This window comes from Ranitomeya variabilis, chromosome 4 (assembly GCF_051348905.1).
Source record: "Ranitomeya variabilis isolate aRanVar5 chromosome 4, aRanVar5.hap1, whole genome shotgun sequence".
NCBI classification, from domain to species: Eukaryota; Metazoa; Chordata; class Amphibia; order Anura; family Dendrobatidae; genus Ranitomeya; species Ranitomeya variabilis.
Window position 1 is genome coordinate 638,565,814 of NC_135235.1, and position 20,929 is coordinate 638,586,742.

Consider the following 20,929-nt stretch of genomic DNA (forward strand, 5'->3'; position numbering starts at 1 on the left):
TAAAATTTACAACACTGTGCACTACCTACAATTTGTAGTGCAGCGGTATCCACGCTATGCAGTGATGAGGCAGTGACCCAGCAAAGTTCCAAACAAAAGTCTCTTTAATGTGTTCATTTGACAGCATTAATGTCCAACTCACAGCATTACACAGTACACGATATCATCCGGATCCCAGCCTGGAACCATATCCTCCAGTTTGCAGCCAATAAACATGCTAGTCCAACTCCAAGACCAGTTACTGTGCGCGACTGCACAGCTATGTATGCTGTGGGTGCCAGGCATCTCAGCTCCCCTGGCTGTTTGGCTCTGCTTGCCTGTGTTGCCTAACACAGGTGGAGCTCTACAGAGCCGACTGCTTTGCACTCTAGCAAACACCAGACTGACAACAACTCTGACCCTGACACACCCAAACCCTTTACTGCAGGGCTTTTAACCAAAGAACCTGTAGCCTTCAGCCACATAGAAAACCAGCCAAGAAGGAAACAGACTGCCAAACTACCATCATGTAGTCAGTTTCAAAACAAAAGCTCAGCAGGTTTTCTCAAATCTGCCCAGGACAAATAGCTTGTCCAAGACTAACACTCGCTTTTATTTTTCATTGCAATCACAGCTACGCCTGTGACTGCAATGCACTCCCATGGCCTCAATGTGCCTCTTTGCGCATCCTGGGGGAACATACAGCAACCCTCACATGTAACACTGGTCACTGCCTCAGATATTATTGATATCTTCCTCAACAAATCGTGTATGTCCTGTGGATCCCCTTTCATTGTATTTTTTCGCTCAATCATAATGTTCTCAGTACTAATACTTTTGACAAGAAAAACTAAAGAGGTTAGGAGTTTTTCAAAATTTCACTGACAACCATGCCTAGGTGAAGTGCTCAAAATTACCATTCTAATGTGGTTTCAGACTGAAAAATGATCACTTTACTTTATATTACACTGCAATATATTCTAATGGTACAACTTCCCACCTCTGATTGTTGTCTCATCTCCTGCAATATATTCTAATGGTACAACTCCCCACCTCTGATTGCTGTCTCATCTCCTGCAATATATTCTAATGGTACAACTTCCCACCTCTGATTGCTGTCTCATCTCCTGCAATATATTCTAATGGTACAACTTACCACCTCTGATTGCTGTCTCATCTTCTGCAATATATTCTAATAACATATAATTCCAGCTACTGCACACAATTCCTGCATGATGTTATTCATCTTAGCTGCATAGATAATGGTATTTAGTTATTACAACTTACTCTGTTTGTCCTCTTATGCTATGAGGTGAATTAACTTCTCAAAGTGTTTTATGATCCATGTAGGCCTGAACATTTGTTTATCTGTTCACTATATTTATTGTGTCCTGCTGTCTCAACTTAGGGAGGCATTTATGCACATTTAATGGAAGCACATTTCATCAAAATACTGGCAGTTATAACATGGCAATTAGACAGGGCAGGAGACAGGTAAGACAATTAAATAAATCTATTCCCTGTACATTTAGAACACAACAAATATTCACCATATTCATTTGTATAATCTATTTCCTGGCTGCTGCATTCACTCACATTCACTGCCCTTGCATTAATTCTTTACACTCCATTCATATCGGCCCCTCTGTCCTTTCCTCTCCTATGTATAGCATAAAATGAAACGCTCTCACAAATCACTTAACCATCTGCTCACTCTTTCTATCCTCCTTCTCCTAGTCACAGGAGACATCTCTCAACCCCGGCCCCCCATGTTATAGCAAGTCAAACCTCCCAACTGCTACATCAAGAAACCCCTCAAACCTTATTAACATTCCCTGCATGCCTTGTCTCTTTCAATTGTGCCCTTTGGAATTCTCGCTCAGTGTGTAATAAACTCCCCTTCATCATTGACTTCTTCCTTTCTGATTCGCTTAACCTTCTAGCTCTTACTGAAACCTGGATCCAGCAGTCAGACACCACCGCTGCTGCTACTCTTTCATATGATGGACTACACTTTTCTCATACCCCAAGATCGGACAACAGAGCAGGTGGAGGCATTGGTCTGCTCCTATCACCCAAATGTACCTTTCAGATTATCCCCCAAGTACCTTCGCTTGTCTTCCCTTCTTTTGAGGTCCATGTGATCAGACTCTACATTCCCTTCTCCATGCAAGTGGTGGTGGTGTATCATCCTCCGGGCCCCTCCCATCAGTTCCTGGATCAGTTTATCACCTGGCTTCCGCAGTTTCTCTCCTGTGACATCCTCACACTCATCATGGGTGATTTCAACATCCCCATTGCTTTTCCCCTCTCCCCATCTGCTTCTCACCTTTTATCTCTAAGGCTACGTTCACATTTGCGTTTTGCGCCGCATGCGTCCTTTTTGGCCGAAAGTTGGACGCAAAAAAAATGCAACTTGAAGCGTTTCTTGCGTCCAACGCTTGCGGCCATGCGGCGCAAAACGCAGCACAACGCATGTCCATGCGCCCCCATGTTAAATATAGGGGCGCATGACGCATGCGGCGCCGCTGCGGCGCCCGACGCTGCGGCGCTGACCGCAAATGTGAACGTAGCCTAACCTCCTCTTTCAGCCTCTCGCAGCATACTAACTCTTCCACTCATGAAGAATGGGAACTCCCTCGACTTGGTCTTCTCCCGTTTTTGTTCAGTGGATGATTTCACAAACTCCCCTCTCCCACTCTCTGACCACAACCTTCTTTCATTCTCCATCAAGAACTGCCATCCCGCTCAGGTCACCCTCACTTTCCACTTTTAGAAACATACAGGCCATTAACACCCAGAAACTTATGAAGAACTTGCAGTCCTCATTGGCCCCTATCTCCTCCCTCTCATGTCCCTATTCTGCACTGAAGCACATCCTAAACATAGAACAACTCTGCTGAGACGGCGAAAACCGTTGCACACACTGAAAACACTTTTCCTACAGTGGTGCTCCAGGTGCACCGAATGCCTGTGGAGAAAATCTAATCTACCCGAAGATTTCAATCATTATAAGTTTTTGCTTAAAACATACAACTGTGCCGTTCACCTCTCCAAACAAACCTATTTCAACACCCTCATCATCTCACTGTCCAATAACCCTAAACGTCTCTTTGACACTTTTCATTCCCTACTCAAACCAAGAGTGCAGGCCCCAACCACAGATCTCCGCGCTGACGATCTGGCCAATTACTTCAAAGAAAAAAATTGACCATATCCGACAGGAAATTATCTCCCAATCTCCTCATATCATGCACTGTCCTCCCTCGCCCACTGCATCTAGCTCACTCTCTGACTTTGAACCAGTCACAGAAGAAGAAGTAATCAGGCTCCTTGCATCTTCTCGCCTGACCACTTGCACCAGTGACCCCATTCCGTCACTTCTCGTACAGTCCCTTTCCCCTGCTGTCACCTTTCACCTAACAAAAATATTCAACCTCTCTCTCTCTCTCTCTCTTCCGGTATCTTTCCCTCCTCATTTAAGCATGCCATCATACATCCATTACTTAAAAAACCATCCCTCGACCAAAACTGTGCCACTAACTATAGACCTGTCTCTAATCTTCCCTTCATCTCTAAACTCCTTGAATGCCTGGTCCACTCCCGTCTTATCCGCTATCTCTCAGATAACTCTCTTCTCGACCCGACCCTCTTCAATCTGGTTTCCGCTCTTTACACTCTACTGAAACTCCCCTCACTAAAGTCTCTAGTGATTTACTAACAGCTAAATCTAATGGTCACTACTCTATGCTAATTCTCTTGGATCTCTCCGCAGCATTCGACACTGTGGATCATCAGCTCCTCCTCACTATGCTACGCTCCATCGGCCTTAAGGATACCGTTCTCTCCTGGTTCTTCTCCTATCTCTCCGACTGCTCTTTTACTGTATCTTTTGCTAGTTAATAATAATAAGAAGAATAATCTTTATTTTTATATAGCGCTAACAGATTCCGCAGCGCTTTGCAGTTTGCAAACAATATCATTGAGGTCCCCGATGGGGCTCACAATCTAAATTCCCTATCAGTATGTCTTTGGAATGTGGGAGGAAACCGGAGTACCAGGAGGAAAACCACGCAAACACAGGGAGAACATAAAAACTCCTTGCAGATGTTGTCCTTGGTGGGATTTGAACCCAGGACTCCAGCTGCTGCAAGGGTGCAGTGCTAACCACTGAGCCACCGTGCTCCTCCTCCTCTCATCTTCCCCTTACTGTTGGGGTTCCTCAAGGATCAGTCCTAGGTCCCCTCCTCTTCGTATACCGCCCCTATTGGACAATCAGTGGATTTGGGTTCCAGTACCATCTCTATGCTGATGACACCTAATTATACACTTCTGCTCCTGATATCACGCCTGCCTTTTTAGAAAACACCAGTGATTATCTTACCGCTGTCTCTAACATCATGTCCTCCCTCTATCTGAAACTGAACCTGTCAAAAACTGAACTCCTCATGTTCTCTCCCTCTACTAACTTAACTTTGCCTGACATTGCCATCTGCGTGTGTGGTTCCACTATTACTCCCAAGCAACATGCCTGCAGCCTTGGGGTCATACTTGATTCCGAGCTTTCATTCACCCCCCACATCCGATCACTGTCTCGCTCTTGTTATTTGCACCTCAAAACATTTCTAGAATTCGACCTTTTCTTACTTTCGATTCTGCAAAAACTCTTACGATTTCTCTTACTCACTCCCATCTGGACTATTGTAACTCTCTACTAATCGTCCTCCCTCTTACCAAACTCTCCCCACTCCAATCTGTCCTGAATGCTGCAGCCGGGATCAAATTCCTCACCAACCGTTACACGGATGCCTCTACCTTGTGCCAGTCATTACACTGGTTACCCATCCACTCCAGAATCCAGTACAAACTTATTACCCTTATCCACAAAGCGCTCCATGGCTCAGCACCACCCTACATCTCCGCCCTGGTCTCAGCCTACCACCCTACTCATGCTCTTCCTTGTGCTAATGACCTGAGGTTAGCATCCTCAATAATCAGAACCTCCCGAGGGGGCGTGGCCAAGCAGCATGTGAGGAGGACGTGTGCCTGCAGAGCTCCCACATGTCCTAGTTAATTACTGCTGCTAAATCCCCACAGCACAGCCAGTAATTATCTGTGGAGAGGCCCTGGGGACTGGCGGAGGTCGTCAAGCCATCGAGGGAGCATTCCAGGCCTGCAACATGCCGAAAAAAGGTCAAAGGAAGATTACAGGAGAGATGGCCTCTGGTTCCCAAGATGGCGCCACCGCTTCAGCACGTGCTCTGGCAGATGCAAACACTGATAGTGCAGCCAGAAACAGAGAAGTAGCGGCTCGTCTGCAGCGATATGCCTGAGTGGAGGAATTGGAGAAGGAATCTCCCCAAGCAGCTGGAAAAGATCCGGACACAGGAGGAAAAGGTACAGAGTGGGGGATGAGTGAAGAGGGGGAGGAGGAGACTGAAAGTGCTGGAGGGCAGAGGAACCAGGAGGTTCTGGCTAGCTGGGGAGAGCTGGTGGAACAAAATAAGAAGCAGCTCACAAGCTGCAAATTCCTGCTGAGCCCACTATAAAGGACGTGCTGGTGGCTGTTATGCAGTGTGGATCAGCCATTACTAAGTTGGGCTTTCTACAGGAATCAATGCAAAATGTAAAACATGATCTCCACACAGTTAAGGACAGAACTGGGCAATTGGAAAAAAGAGTTGGTGTGGTTGAAAATACGGTTTCTGCGTCTGCGCAGCACAATAAGGTGATCACGAAAGATATTGCTGCGATTTGGAACAAAACGGATGATTTGGAGAACAGGTCCAGGCGCAATAATGTTCGCATTATCGGTGTGCCAGAACGATGCAGAGGGCAAAAATGCTACCACTTTTATTGAGGCCTGGATAAAGGAGAAAGTTGGACCGGACATTCTGACTCACTTGTACGCAGTGGAGAGCACTCATAGGATCCCGGCCCATCCCCCTCCCCCCGGCCATCCACCAAGGCCTATTTTGGCCAAATTACACCACTACAGAGACAGAGACAACATTCTTTGGTTCTCAAGAGATCACCCTGAACTAACTATTGATGGTTCTAGAGTTTGATTTTATCTGGATTTTTCACCGACAGTGCAGAAAATGAGAGCAAAATTTGTTGATATTAAAAAAACGGCTGGGGGCTATTGGCCTGAAATACTCAATGATTTTCCCAGCTAAATTGCGGGTCGAGGCTGGGAATAAATCTCATTTTTTTCTGGATGCTATGGAGGCAGCTGACTGGTTGGATCTGAATGAACAACATTTAAGAAGAGAGATGGAGGACTGCAGTGGGGAAAAGTAAACTTTTAGACACTTTAAGTTGTCTCTTTGCTCAGATGGTCACCTAGTGCTGTGGGGTGTTATCCTGTAAAATGTGGGGGGCGAGATGGGAACTAAAACGCCCGGTGTTGGGGTTTTATCTATTCCAGAGGGGAGAATACGCTTCTTCTGTGGGATGAATCCAACACAATTTAAAGTTATGTTGGGATGGGTTGTTAGGAGGGCAGGAGGGAATAGGGGGGTGTTAGGTCCTTTGATATGTGCACATATGTTAAAATAGGTTTGGCTAAGATTAACTAGATATTGTTGTGTATGACTAAAACTACCAGTTATGGGGGAGGTTAGGATTCTTAGTTGGAATGTTAGAGGGATGAAGTCCCAGTAAAAAGACAGGCGATTTTTTCTTTTATTGCGGACCATAAACCAACAGTAATCTGTCTCAATATTCTAGATAAGAGATGGATATTGGCGGGATATCACTCCACTTATTCCCAGTATTCCAGAGGTGTTAGTATACTAATTGGACGGGGTGCTCAGTTTTCATGTAATCAGGTGGTGGTGGACGAGGAGGGGCGGTTTGTTATTTTATGTTGTACCTTGTCTGCAGTTACAATGGTACTCATATCTTTATATATTCCTCTGCCATATAGTAGTAAGATCATATATCAAATCCTTACTATTTTGAGAGGTTTTCCAGGGGTCTCATATTTACTGGTGGGTGATTTCAATAACATTTTAGATGCCCATTGGGATAGAGGTAATCATGCACCTATAAAACCGGGAGGTAATTGCACACCATTTGGGGCACTCCGGCGAGAACTAGCTTTAACTGATCTGTGGAGATGCAGGAATCCCGAGGTGTATCAGTATTCATGTTTTTCCCCTACTTTTACTTCCCTATCTCGTATCGATCTGGCCCTGGGGGATGGTCTCATGCTGGGGAAAATTAAAAATGTTGAATATTTGCCGAGGACCGTGTCGGACCATTCACCCCTGTCCATTGTGATCAAGGGGGATGACGTGGTGTCACGGGGTAGGCCTCTGTGGCGCTTAAATCCATTTTGGTTGCAGCTAGTGGATAAGGCTGATATGTTCACCTCAGAATTACAGGAATTCCTTCGGTTTAATGAGAACTCAGCCTCTTGTCTGGTGGTGTGGGAGACTCTGAAGGCATGCTTGCGTGGTATGTTTATTCGTGAGATTTCAAAGATTAAGCCTAGTTCAAGACAAAAATCTAAACTTGTACTTCAGGAGTTTGAGGCTGCAGAGCGGGCTTTCTCAATGCAGGTCACCCCTAACACACAGAGGAGACTTAAGGGTGCTCAGTCACGAGTGACCAAAATGACTCTAGAGGTGGCCGCGCAGAAACGTATGCTCTAATCGACCCAATTCTTTGAAAGTGCAGAGAGTGTGGGGCACCTACTCTCGGTTATAACGTCAGCACAAAAAGGGTCCTCTTTCATACCTTGGCTCAGTGGTGGGGATGGGACACTTATTACAGATTCCCCGGGAATTCTAAGGATTTGAGGGCCTTTGACACTAACTTGTATTCCTCTCATTTTGGGGCTACCACGGAAGAACTTGCGGACTTTCTAGAAGCTGTCAGGCTCCCGCGACTTTCTGATGCGGATAGAGCTTTGTTAGATGAACCTTTGGGTTTAGATGAGCTTGAAGAGGCTCTGAACACTATATCTAATAACAAATCACCGGGGGTGGATGGCATACCAGTGGAGGTGTATAAAAAATCTAAGTCGGTTCTACTCCCAATATTATTGACTACAATTAACGATAGCCTCAGGCTTGGGGTCCTTCCGCCTTCTATGTGGGAAGCTATTATTACTGTCTTACCAAAAAAAGATAAGGATCCTACCCTCCCGGCCTCGTATAGACCAGTCTCCCTTCTGACAGTAGATGTTAAGCTATTAGCAGAGGTGTTGGCCATTCGTCTTTCAAAAGTCGTGGAATCTCTAATACACTCAGACGGGATTCATGCCTCGTAAGTCAACGGCCCTAAATGTTAGAAGACTGTATCTCAATATGCAAGTGGGGGTGGACAATGTGGGGAGGAGGGCAGTTCTGTCCCTTGATGCCGCTAAGGCGTTTGACAGCGTGGAATGGAAATACCGGTTTGCTACGCTTCAGTGCATGGGTTTTGGTCCAGGCTTTATTGGTTGGATTAAGCTTTTGTACTAAGAACCGTCGGCAAGAATGGACTGTTATCTGAGCCCTTCAATCTGTATAGGGGTACGAGGCAGGGTTGCCCTCTGTCTCTGCTGCTGTTCGCCCTGGCGGTGGAGCCTTTGGCTTCGAGGATAAGACTTAGCCCAGAAATTGAGGGGTTTAGATACGGGACATTAGAGGAGAAAGTGGCTCTCTACGCCGATGACATTCTCCTGTTTTTGGCTGACTCTGACGAATCGCTCAATGGAGTAATGTCACTTTTTGCTGCGTTTGGGGCTATATCGGGTTTGGCCATAAATTGGGAAAAGTCTGCTATTTTACCATTAGACCCAACTGTCGTTAGAGCTCCACAGGTGCCAGTAGTGTCATGTTTTAAATACCTGGGTATCAATGTATCAAACAATATATTAGATTATGAACGCTTAAATCTTTCCCCACTTGTGGCTAGGATTAAACAGAAGATTAAGGCCTGGACTAAGTTACATTTGTCAATAGTTGGGAGAGTGAACCTGTTGAAAATGGTGATTATGCCTCAGCTTTTATATGTTCTTCATAACTCCCCAATTTGGCTTCCCCAAAATAGGTTATTTAAAATTAATGTGCTGTTTAGGGAACTTATATGGTTGAAAAAGGGTGCGAGAATTAAGTTAGAGCACTTGCAAAGGAGTAAGGAGGAGGGAGGGTTGGCAATGCCTAACCCTAGGCTATATTTTTTATCTTCCCAGTGCCAACATCTGGCAAGTAGAATGGAGTACACATCTGTGGAAATAGAGGAAGGTCGAGGGATTTTTTTTTTTTTATTATTATTATTTATTTATATAGCACCATTAATTCCATTGTGCTGTACATGAGAAGGGGTTACATCAAAATATAAATATCACTTACAGTAAATAAAACTAACAATGACAGACTGGTACAGAGTGAAGAGGACCCTGCCTTTGCGGGCTTACATTCTACAGGATTATGGGGAAGGAGACAGTTTCTTCAGTTTCTGTGGGGTGGGGGTCCCCTTGTTGGCTAAGTTAGAGGCGAATAAATTTAAACCGTGGGTGTCTAAATTTCCGACGGTAATGCTTATGGTCAAAGTGTGGGGTAAAATTAAAAGTTTAAGGGGAATTACTGGGTTCACGAGGTATACCCCTTTATGGGATAATCCATACCTGCCGCAATTGAGGACATTGAAGGGGTTTGCGCAATGGCGAAGAGTGGGTATCTGGTGGCTCTCACAGCTGATAGATGGGGGTGTCTAAATCATTTGAGGACTTACGAAAGGAGCTCTCACTTCAGCATTCTGTATTTTATCAGTATTTACAAGTAAGACACGCTTATATAATGAAAACTCATATACACCCTATTATTATACATCATGATACTGTTATTAATAGGCTCGGTTTACAGGCATCTACAAGGGGACTAATTTCATTCGTGTACGGGGAGCTCCTCTCGAGGGTGCTATTAGGTCACCCGATGACTGCATTAGCGAAATGGGAACAACAAGTGGGGGGGGATTTCGGTAGATCAATGGGAGTCATTAATGCAAATGATCCCTAAGTTGTCCTTCAGTGAGCCTAACCGTCTGTCTCAACTATATATCCTTTATAGGGTTTATAGGACCCCTAAGCGGCTGTCTGATTTGGGTCTAAGGCCAGATTCAAAATGTCCCAAGTGTACGCTCGATAATGCAGATATCCTACATATGTTCTGGACGTGTCCCTGTACACAAATATTCTGGATTGTGGTTCTCAACTTAATACATATGGCCACAGAGCAGGATATTCCCAGAGATCCTATTGTCTGTGTGCTTGGATATGTTGAGGAGGCGGGAGGAGATGATCATTCACAAATAGCTGTTGCCAGAATGCTTTTTACTGCTAGAAAATTAATAGCATATCACTGGATCTCAGATAAAGTTCCCACGAGGAAAGAATATGTAAATAAGCTAAACCTCATACTATGCAGAGAGAAGGACATTTATCTTAAACGGGGTAGACCGGCAGTGTTTGAGAAAATTTGGGCAGGATTGTTGAATGTTCTGGGCTTCCCATGTGTAAGTTTATTCTCGTGATACCATGTTTATATCACCCTGAAAGTGATTTAGTTGTACTCCATGACTGGTGCCTTGGGATATGTGCCTTATCTAGGTCTGTATTTTTCTCATGATATATTTTATCATCGGACCAGGGTTGGGTAGGGGGGAGCGGTTGGGAATGGGGAAAAGATTGTGGGGTATTTTGGAAAAAATTCTGTTATGTTCTGAAAACTTTAATAAAAAACATCTGATTAAAAAATAATCAGAACCTCCCACTCCCGTCTCCAAGACTTTTCACGTGCTGCGCCAATTCTTTGGAATGTACTAACCAGGTTAATACGATTAATCCCCACAGTTATATGCGTGCCCTAAAAATGCATTTGTTCAGACTGGCCTACCGCCTCAATGCATTAACCTAACTATCCCTGTGTGGCTCATTCAAAAAAGTTAAAACCATAATCTGGTTCCTTGCATCATGTTCTGTTACCATCCACCTCTGGTGTCTCCCCTTTTCCTCATAGATTGTAAGCTTGCGAGCAGGGCCCTCATTCCTCTTGGTGTCTGTTTTGATCTGTGTTTATTGTTATGCTGTAATGTCTATTGTCTATACAAGTCCCCTCTATAACGTAAAGTTCTGCGGAATATGTCAGCGCTATAGAAATAAAAATTATTAGTTATTAGTATTCTCTATACAGGGAAGTTTCAATAAAGAAAGTGTCGGTGTTTCTAATAAATTGTCAGTTCAGTGTATAATACTGGGGGATAAAACAAGGCTGATCACAAGACATTCATAGCCTTATACACATCATAGGGGAGATTTCATGACACCTTCTCTCCATCTACCTGATGATCCTGAGGAACATTGGGATCTTCTTGTTTACAGTCCTGTAGAAGAAGAGGACGGGGACATCTCTCTGGTGTTGTCCTCTCACTGGATAGAACTGGAGGAAACACATACAGGGACTGAATTCATTCCTTACATACAGATAATTATAGGTCGTGTGTATTTAGTCCTGTCTATTACCTGGTGATGTGAGGGGCTGGGGAATCTCCATCATGACGTCCTTGTACTGATCTTTGTGTCCTTCTAAATACTCCCACTCCTCCATGGAGAAATAGACGGTGACATCCTGACACCTTATAGGAACCTGACACATACAATGATACCGTCATCCCCCGATCCCTCCATAGCGTTACAGTATAATGTCCCAGCATTCCCAGCAGTGTCACCTCTCCAGTCAGCAGCTCAATCATCTTGTAGGTGAGTTCTAGGATCTTCTGGTCATTGATGTCCTCATGTATCAGGGGGTGAGGTGGAGGTCCCGTGATTGGGCTCAGGGGTCTTCCCCATCCCTCAGACACAGGGGCCTGACAGCGCTCACTAGAGGTCTTCTTCACTACTGTGTAATCCTGGTTATGGAGAGACACATTAATAAACCTCACTACAGACATTCCCAGAGTCCTCACCTCTCCAGTTCTGTCCATCTGTTATTCCCATAGATAAGAATGATGTAATGTGACGTCATCAGAATCTCTCACCTCTCCAGTAAGCCGGAAGAGGATCTCTAGGGTGAGGTGTAATATCCTCTCCGCCATCTTGTCCCTGTCCCTCTCCATCCTTGTAGGGTCACTCAGGAGAATTCTCTTATATAGAAGATCTCCACTGATAGGATCCTATATTGTAGGGACCTGAATGGGGAGAAGATGACGATGTAACATCATAAAGATCCCATGTAAGAAATCTCCGGAGCTGTTACCGGCGTCACATGATCACTACATCCAGTCATGGCCCCGTCCTGCCCCCGGTATAACACACAGTCCCATTATAGTCACATACAGAGATTTATCACAGGCTCAGCACTGAGGGGGTTAATGGGGAATCTCCAGCACCTACCTCCACCTGCAGAGCCGCACACCACATATATGGCTGTTCTGTGCGCACAGGACCTGGGATGAGGTCACAGGAGGGGAGGAGTCAGGGGTCACATGATCAGGGGCCTCTATGACTAGTGGCCATTGTGACAAGGTGCATTGTCCTTCTACTGTAGGGGAAACAGCTGCCATGAAGTGATGAACCTGATTGGCCAAAATGCTTCTGTAAGGCTACTTTCACACTAGCGTTAACTGCAAACCGTCGCAAACCGTCTTTTTTCTGAAAAAACGCATCCTGCAAAAGTGCTTGCTGGATGCGTTTTTTCCACATAGACTTGTATTGGCGACGTATTGCGACGGATTGGCATACGTCGTGTCCGTCGCACGACATATGCGTCGAAATTTGGCGACACGTCGTCGGCAAAAAACGTTGATTGTAACGTTTTTTGTCTCCGCCTAAAAAACGTGTCGCGACGCATCCTGCGGGATGCGTCGTTGGCTACAATGGAAGCCTATGAGCGACGGATGCGTCGGGACACGTCGTACGACGCAATGCAGCGCTGCAATATGTTTTTTTTTACACTGAGCATGCTCAGAAGCTGGATTTTGTTGCCAATTGGCCAGACACCCCCAAATCTATATAAACCTGGCCTGGGCCTTCAACCCCACATATGCCTGCAAGACCCAGAGAGAAGACTGCCAGCAAGACTCCAGCCACAAGACTCCAGCCACAAGACTCCAGCCACCATAGAGCCAGTGTGAGTATTGCAATTTTTGTGTGCATCTGTGTGCCTGTGCATTTGTGTGTGTATCTGAGGTACTGACTACAGCAAGAGCTTAAAACCTGAAGAGAACCAGAGGCCTGCCATCGTCCTGCACCAGCCAGTGCCATGCTAGAGTCCAGATCCACCCTGATGCCAGCCACTGTGAAGACATGCAGCTCCAGCCAAAGGATTGTCAGCCTTTTTTACGTGTGTGTGTGTATGTGTGTGCATATGCGTCTTCTGATTGGGTTCACCTTTCTGCCTTTGTTGTACATAAGCTTTATGCAAATACACATATGTGCTTGTGCGCGTGTGTGTGTGTGTGTATTTTTGTACGGCTGTGTGCTTTTGTAAGTATGTCTTCATGTGCCTGCACCTTATTATGCCTTCGCCAATCTTATGTCTGTTCATGTGGGAGGGTATGTGTCCACGTTCAGGATTTCATCAGGATTTGGTCATGATTTTTCATCAGTATTTGTGTGGGTGATAAATGTAGAAGTGGAGCAGATGTTTCTATTATACTTTTCCTCTAATTGTTACACTCCTGGTTTTGGATTACAAATACTGATGGAAAATCCTGACCAAATCCTGATGAAATTCTGAACATGGACACATACCAGGCATGTTTGTGCGCATCATGTTGATTTTATATGCATTTGTCCATGCCTAATTGGTTCATTGCCTTTTTCTGATGGATTTACTAAGTATAGTGGTCTGTGCAGCATGTGGTTTAAATGTGTGTCTTTTTTTTTTAATCTTATTTTATTTATTTATTTATTTTTTTAAATCTGATGTATTTTTGCAAAGTCTAGTCTGCAGCTTGTGGTTTGAATGTGTGAGTGTGTGTTTTTTTTTCTATTTTAGGCCGGCGTCACACTTGGCGTAAGACAATACGCCACGTATTATACGTCCGTACTACGGCCGTAATACGAAGAAATGTTCCCAAAATATTGATCCGTAGTCAGGGTGTGTCAGCGTATTTTGCGCATGGCATCCTCCGTATGTAATCTGTATGGCATCCGTACTGCGAGATTTTCGCGCAGGCTTGCAAAACCGACATCTAATGGATTTATGTGCTCAAATGTTCGGTAAAACATATATACAGTGTATATATATATATATATATATATATATATATATATATATATATATATATATATATATATATATAATGTATGTCATTGAGACACATATATATATTCTGTATTTAGATTTCATTCAGCGCGATATCTGTGAAAAGCCGGTAATTCAATTGCCGGCTTTTCATTTCTCCTGCACAAACCCGACATGAAATGAGACATGGTTTACATACAGTAAACCATCTTCATATCCCCTTTTTTTTTTTTGCATATTCCACACTACTAATGTTAGTAGTGTGTATGCGCAAAATGTGGGCACTGTAGCTGCTAAAATAAAGGGTTAAATCGAGGAAAAAATTGGCGTGGGCTCCCGCGCAATTTTCTCCGCCAGAATGGTAAAGCCAGTGACTGAGGGCAGATATTAATAGCCAGGAGAGGGTCCATGGTTATTGGCCCCCCCGTGGCTAAAAACATCTGCCCCCAGCCACCCCAGAAAAGGCACATCTGGAAGATGCGCCTATTCTGGCACTTGGCCACTCTCTTCCCACTCCCTGTAGCGGTGGGATATGGGGTAATGAAGGGTTAATGCCACCTTGCTATTGTAAGGTGACATTAAGCCAGATTAATAATGGAGAGGCGTCAATTATGACACCTATCCATTATTAATCCAATTGTTTGAAAGGGTTAAAAAACACACACACATGATTTAAAAGTATTTTATTGAAATAAACACAGCGGTTGTTTTAATAATTTATTGTTCTCTCAATCCATCAGCAACACCCTCGCTTGGAAAATAATAAACGCACAAGATACATACCTTCTGATGTCAGATCACGTCCCACGAGGTAATCCATCTGAAGGGGTTAACTAATATTACAGGCACGAGCTGCGATAAACCACTCGCTGGTGCCTGTAATCCCCCGGGTGCTGAAAGGAAAGCTGGATCTGTACTTACATTGAGTCGCGGTGATGCGCCCCTGCTGGATGTTCTCATGAACTGCAGCCTGGGAACTTTTTCCCACGCTCCAGGTCATATGAGGACATCCACCAGGGGGCGCATCACCGCGACTGAAGGAAATATAGGTCAATGACCTACATTTCATTCATTCGCCGGGGAATTACAAGCACGAGCACAGCTGCATTAGCAAGGCTCCTGCTTGTAAATTATTTTAACCCCTTCAGATGCATTACATCGTGGGACGTGACGGTTCAGCTGAGGGTATGTATCTTGTGCGTTTATTATTTTGCCAAGCGAGGGCCTGGAAATGGATTGAGAGAGCAATAAATTATTACACCAACCGCTGTGTTTATTTCATTAAAATACTTTTTAATCGTGTGTGTGTGTGTGTTTTTTAACCCTTTCAAACAATTGGATTATGGATAGGTGTCATAATTGACGCCTCTCCATTATTAATCTGGCTTAATGTCACCTTACAATAGCAAGGTGGCATTAACCCTTCATTACCCCATATCCCACCGCTACAGGGAGTGGGAAGAGAGTGGCCAAGTGCCAGAATAGGCGCATCTTCCAGATGTGCCTTTTCTGGGGTGGCTGGGGGCAGATGTTTTTAGCCACGGGGGGGCCAATAACCATGGACCCTCTCCTGGCTATTAATATCTGCCCTCAGTCACTGGCTTTACCATTCTGGCGGAGAAAATTGTGCGGGAGCCCACGCCAATTTTTTCCGCCATTTAACCCTTTATTTTAGCAGCTACAGCGCTGAAATTTTGCGCATACACACTACTAACATTAGTAGTGTGGAATATGCAAAAAAAAAGGGGATATGAGATGGTTTACTGTATGTAAACCATGTCTCATATAATGTCGGGTTTAGGCAGGAGAAATGAAAAGCCGGCAATTGAATTACCGACTTTTCACTAACACCGCTGCGTATTTCTCGCAAGTCACACTGCTGGTCCGTGTGGAATCCGTATTTTTCTCGCCCCCATAGACTTTCATTGGCGAATTTTTTGAGCAATACGCTGAAAAACGCAGCATGCTGCGATTTTGTACGGCCGTAGAAAGCCGTATAATACTGAACCGTAATATACGGCTGATAGGAGCAGCCCCATTGAGAATAATTGTGCCGTTTATTTTGCGAGTTTTACGGACGTAATTTCTGCGCTCTTACGTCCGTAAAACTCGCCAGTGTGACGCCGGCCTTAAAGTGTTGATTTTCTGTTGAAACCATTCGCAGTTGATGTACCGTACTTGTATTTAAAATAAAGAGCATTTCAGCTCCCAATTGTGATGTGAAGGAAAAAAAAAAAGAAAAAAAAAATAATAAAATGTTTGTTAAAAAAATGTCCGTAGTATCATTTCAGAAAGGTAAATTTAAAACTGGTGTATGTACCAATGGTTACACATGCAATAAAGAGTTGGTTGACATCTCATTTTTTAATAAAGGTTATACTTTAAAGGTTTTTTGGGGGAGGTGATTTTTGAAAATAAAATGTGGTAAATATATTTTTACATGGTGGGTTCACATTTAAAAATATTTTTTTGGGACATGGAAATGAATGGTCTAACGTGCACCTGTTTTTCTGTGTATCTTAAACATTACCTAGTTCAGGGGGTGGTCTAACTATAAATCCATTATACTTATTACAGATACACCAGGGACCAGGACCACATCCGCCGCCTTCTGTCTTGCACACCTGGAACAGCCAACCAGGACCTGCCCACCAGGACCACAGCCACCAAACTTTTAAAGTAAGTTTTGAAGACCCCAAATCTGCTTCTTCAATGTGTAGAGCAGATTGCAAGTGTCTTTTAACTTACAGATACACCAGGACCACAGCTGCCGGCCTTGCTACAGCAACAATGTCCTCTTCTGACAGCCCTCCTCCAGAGCAACGGCGTGTATTGGTAAGTTAACACAAAAAATGTTGGGTTTTTTTTAGTTTTTTTAAATTTACATTTTTGAGGTTCACTACATGCATAAATTATGTTTCAACAGGAAGCTGAATCAGATGAGGAGCTGTCAGAAGGGGGCGAGACGGGTGGAGAGATGCAAGTGGAGGAGGAACCAAGTGTAAGTAGTGGTGAAACAGTTGCTTCGCACATCACACTGCACCATACACAAAACAGATTTTCATACATAACTAAACACCGAAAACATGCCTACATTACAGAGAATTTGTTTCCTTTATTTCAGTCTCCTGCTGCTGCTGCTGACCAGTCAGCAAATCGTGAAGGTTCTCCCAGCCACTCCCAGAGTCGGCGGACTCGTCGCCGCGGTCGGCCATCAGTGAGTTGTTTTTTTTTTGGAGCGGGATTCTATTGGTACTTTAGTGTTTCAGTGTACTAATTTGTTTGTTTTTCTTCTTTTTTTTGCACAGGCTTCACAGCGTGCTCCCGCAGAGGAGTTTGATGATGACATAGACATCGACAGTCTCATCGAGGAGGTTCGCGAGCGGGAGCCGCTGTGGAACATGGCTGACCGCAGGCATGCCGATACCGGTGTCACCCGTCGGCTCTGGGACGAAGTGTGTCATAACATCTTTCCAAGGTGGGAGAGCCTTCATCCTCAGCAGCTGAGCAAACTAGGTAAGTATTCACTTTCCAGTGATGTTTTGAGCTGACTGTAATGTATTGCATTTACCAATTTTTTTTTTTTTTTCTTTTTATTCTTGTCTTCACAGTTGGAAAGGTTAGGAAGCGGTGGCGGTCACTGAGGGATCGCTTTAAGAGGGAATTCAACGCGGAGATGCAGGCCCCGAGTGGCTCAGCAGGAAGGAAGAGGAGCAAATACAAATATGGCCCGGCCCTCTCCTTCCTGAGGCGAACCATGCTGAGTAGAGTGTAAGTATTCTACAGCCCACTAATAACCATGTTAACCTGTCTACTTAGTTTGGTTTCAGTCAGGGCTTTTTCATATCAATATATTAATTTCTTTTGTTTTTTCTTTCACAGCACCTTCTCCAGCCACCGTGCGCCTGCATCTTCCTCTGCGCCCTCTGGAGCGATCCCTCCTGAGTCCGCCACTGAGGGCCACGTCGGTAGGCCCCACACCACTGACCCCTCCTCTGACCCCTCTGTCCCCTCCACTTCATCCGCCCCAAGCAGTGGAGCATTATTGCAGCCTTCATTGCTCGCATCTGATGATGAACAGATAGCGTTCCCTTTACCCCACCCCTCTGATCCTGCCACCTCGAGACCACCATTAGGTTCGTGGCGGCAGCGACAGAGGGGTCAGGAAAGGAGCTATGCTCCTGAATTCTTACATCTGAATGCATCCTTCCAAGGCTCTTTCAAAATTTTGGGAGAGCAAGTGACTGCTGGTTTCAACATGGTGCAATCCCGCATCAGTGAAACAAGCCAGGAAACCAGCAGTCGCTTGGATAGGCTGCATTCAGCTGTAAGTCAATCTCCGGCCAATCTTTTTTCCAATCCATGCTCAGGAGCATGGAGAAGCTTTCTTTTGAGCAACAGATGCGGGTAATGAATACCTGCCATAATGCTCTACTGAAGGCAATTAACGAACCCCAATCTACCCACACATCCACTACAATTCCACCCCAGGCCCCACCCCAGGCCCCATTTCCACACCATACCCCCCCAACACCCAACCCAGTCCCCATACCCATCCCGGCCCCCAAACCAAATTCCTTCCCCAATGTTTTCTTCCTTACCCAGCTTTTCTTCCCCAGTAAGTATTCCCCCTACCCCAACACCACCCCCCTCTGGTCAGCCTCCTGGTTTTACCCCCCCCCCTTCCACTGCACCCCAAACAAGTAGGGTTTCCCCACCTATCGACGTGGTCCAACCTTCCAGCCCCTCCTCCCCTCGTATCTCCACCCCACACTTTGAAGATTTCTAATGTTATGTAAATGTTATTTAAAAAAAAATTGCAAAGTTTTAGAAAAAAAATTTGAAAATAAAAAATCTCTACTTTTTTTGCAAAGAAATTAAAAAAAAAAAAAAAAAAAAAAGAGTTAAAATAAAATTCTGTCTGATTTAAATTCTAGTCTTTGTGTGTGTGTGTGTGGATTTATTAAGGTAATATGGCAACTAATAAAAAAGGTAAAATAAAAATAAACACCAGACGTGTGAAAGGTATAACATATTGGTTTTACTAGCAAGAAAACCACGCTTTTGGGCTTTTTTTTTTTTATTTATTTTTTTTTTTTTGGGGAGAAACACATTTTTTACATAAACAAAACACATGGAAAACAGGTCACAAAATGATGTCTTGCCATGGGATCCACCCGACAGGTGACACAAAATAATCCGCAAACTGGTCCCTCATCCTTGTAACAGAACCTGTAGAGCGAACCGAGCTGCTGCGGTAGTCCCACAAGGTTGTCTCCAACTCTTCGTCATCCAAGGAAATGGGCTCCTTTGAAAGGACAAAGTTGTGGAGCACCACACAGGCTTTAACCCCTTTCTGTCATTAGACGTACTATTCCGTCCATGTGGGGTGGGCCCTACTTCCCAAGGACGGAATAGTACGTCATACGCGATCGGCCGCGCTCACGGGGGGAGCGCGGCCGATCGCGGCCGGGTGTCAGCTGACTATCGCAGCTGACATCCGGCACTGTGTGCCAGGAGCGGTCACGGACCGCCCCCGGCACATTAACCCCCGGCACACCGCGATCAAACATGATCGCGGTATAGGGAAGCATCGCGCAGGGAGGGGGCTCCCTGCGGGCTTCCCTGAGACCCCCGGAGCAACGCGATGTGATCGCGTTGCTCTGAGGGTCTCCTACCTCCCTCCTCGCCGCAGGTCCCGGATCCAAGATGGCCGCGGCATCCGGGTCCTGCAGGGAGGGAGGTGGCTTACCGAGTGTCTGCTCAGAGCAGACACTTGGTAAGCCTGCAGCCCTGCACAGCAGATCGCAGATCTGGCAGAGTGCTGTGCACACTGCCAGATCAATGATCTGTAATGTCCCCCCCCCGGGACAAAGTTAAAAAGTTAAAAAAAAAATGTCCACATGTGTAAAAAAAAAAATTAAAAAAAAATTCCTAAATAAATTAAAAAAAAATATTATTCCCATAAATACATTTCTTTATCTAAATAAAAAAAAATCAAACAATAAAAGTACACATATTTAGTATCGCCACGTCCGTAACGACCCCACCTATAAAACTATATCACTAGTTAACCCCTTCAGAGAACACCGTAAAAAAAAAAAACGAGGCAAAAAACAACGCTTTATTCTCATACCGCCAAACAAAAAGTGGAATAACACGCGATCAAAAAGACGGATATAAATAACCATGGTACCGCTGAAAACGTCATCTTGTCCTGCAAAAAACGAGCCGCCATACACCATCATGTGCGAAAAAATAAAAAAGTTATAGTCCTCAGAATAAAGCGATGCCAAAATAATTATTTTTTCTATAAAATAGTTTTTATCGTATAAAAGCGCCAAAACAAAAAAAAATGATATAAATGAGGTATCGCTGTAATCGTACTGACCCGAAGAATAAAACTGCTTTATCAATTTTACCAAACGCGGAACGGTATAAATGCCTCCCCCAAAAGAAATTCATGAATAGCTGGTTTTTGGTCATTCTGCCTCACAAAAATCGGAATAAAAAGTGATCAAAAAAATATCCCGTGCCCGAACATGTTACCAATAAAAACGTCAACTCGTCCCACAAAAAACAAGACCTCACATGACTCTGTGGTCTCAAATATGGAAAAATTATAGCTCTCAAAATGTGGTAACGCAAAAAATATTTTTTGCAATAAAAAGCGTCTTTCATGTGTGATGGCTGCCAATCATAAAAATCCG

General features: G+C 44.5%; 2 protein-coding genes across 3 annotated transcripts in view; both read right to left on the bottom strand.

The window, feature by feature from the left end:
• Positions 1-12,159, bottom strand: part of LOC143767211 (uncharacterized) — a 28,814-nt gene extending 16,655 nt beyond the window's left edge. Inside the window, exons 1-4 of the mRNA XM_077255358.1 lie at positions 12,010-12,159; positions 11,701-11,880; positions 11,495-11,618; positions 11,314-11,411 (exon numbers count right to left, since the gene is read on the bottom strand). Of these exons, the coding sequence (XP_077111473.1) occupies positions 11,314-11,411; positions 11,495-11,618; positions 11,701-11,880; positions 12,010-12,087 (480 nt within the window). The 5' untranslated portion in view covers positions 12,088-12,159. The remainder of the gene's footprint in view (positions 1-11,313; positions 11,412-11,494; positions 11,619-11,700; positions 11,881-12,009) is intronic.
• The window catches only part of LOC143767203 (uncharacterized), a 684,359-nt gene that overhangs the window by 280,658 nt on the left and 382,772 nt on the right, over positions 1-20,929 (bottom strand). The window lies entirely within an intron of this gene.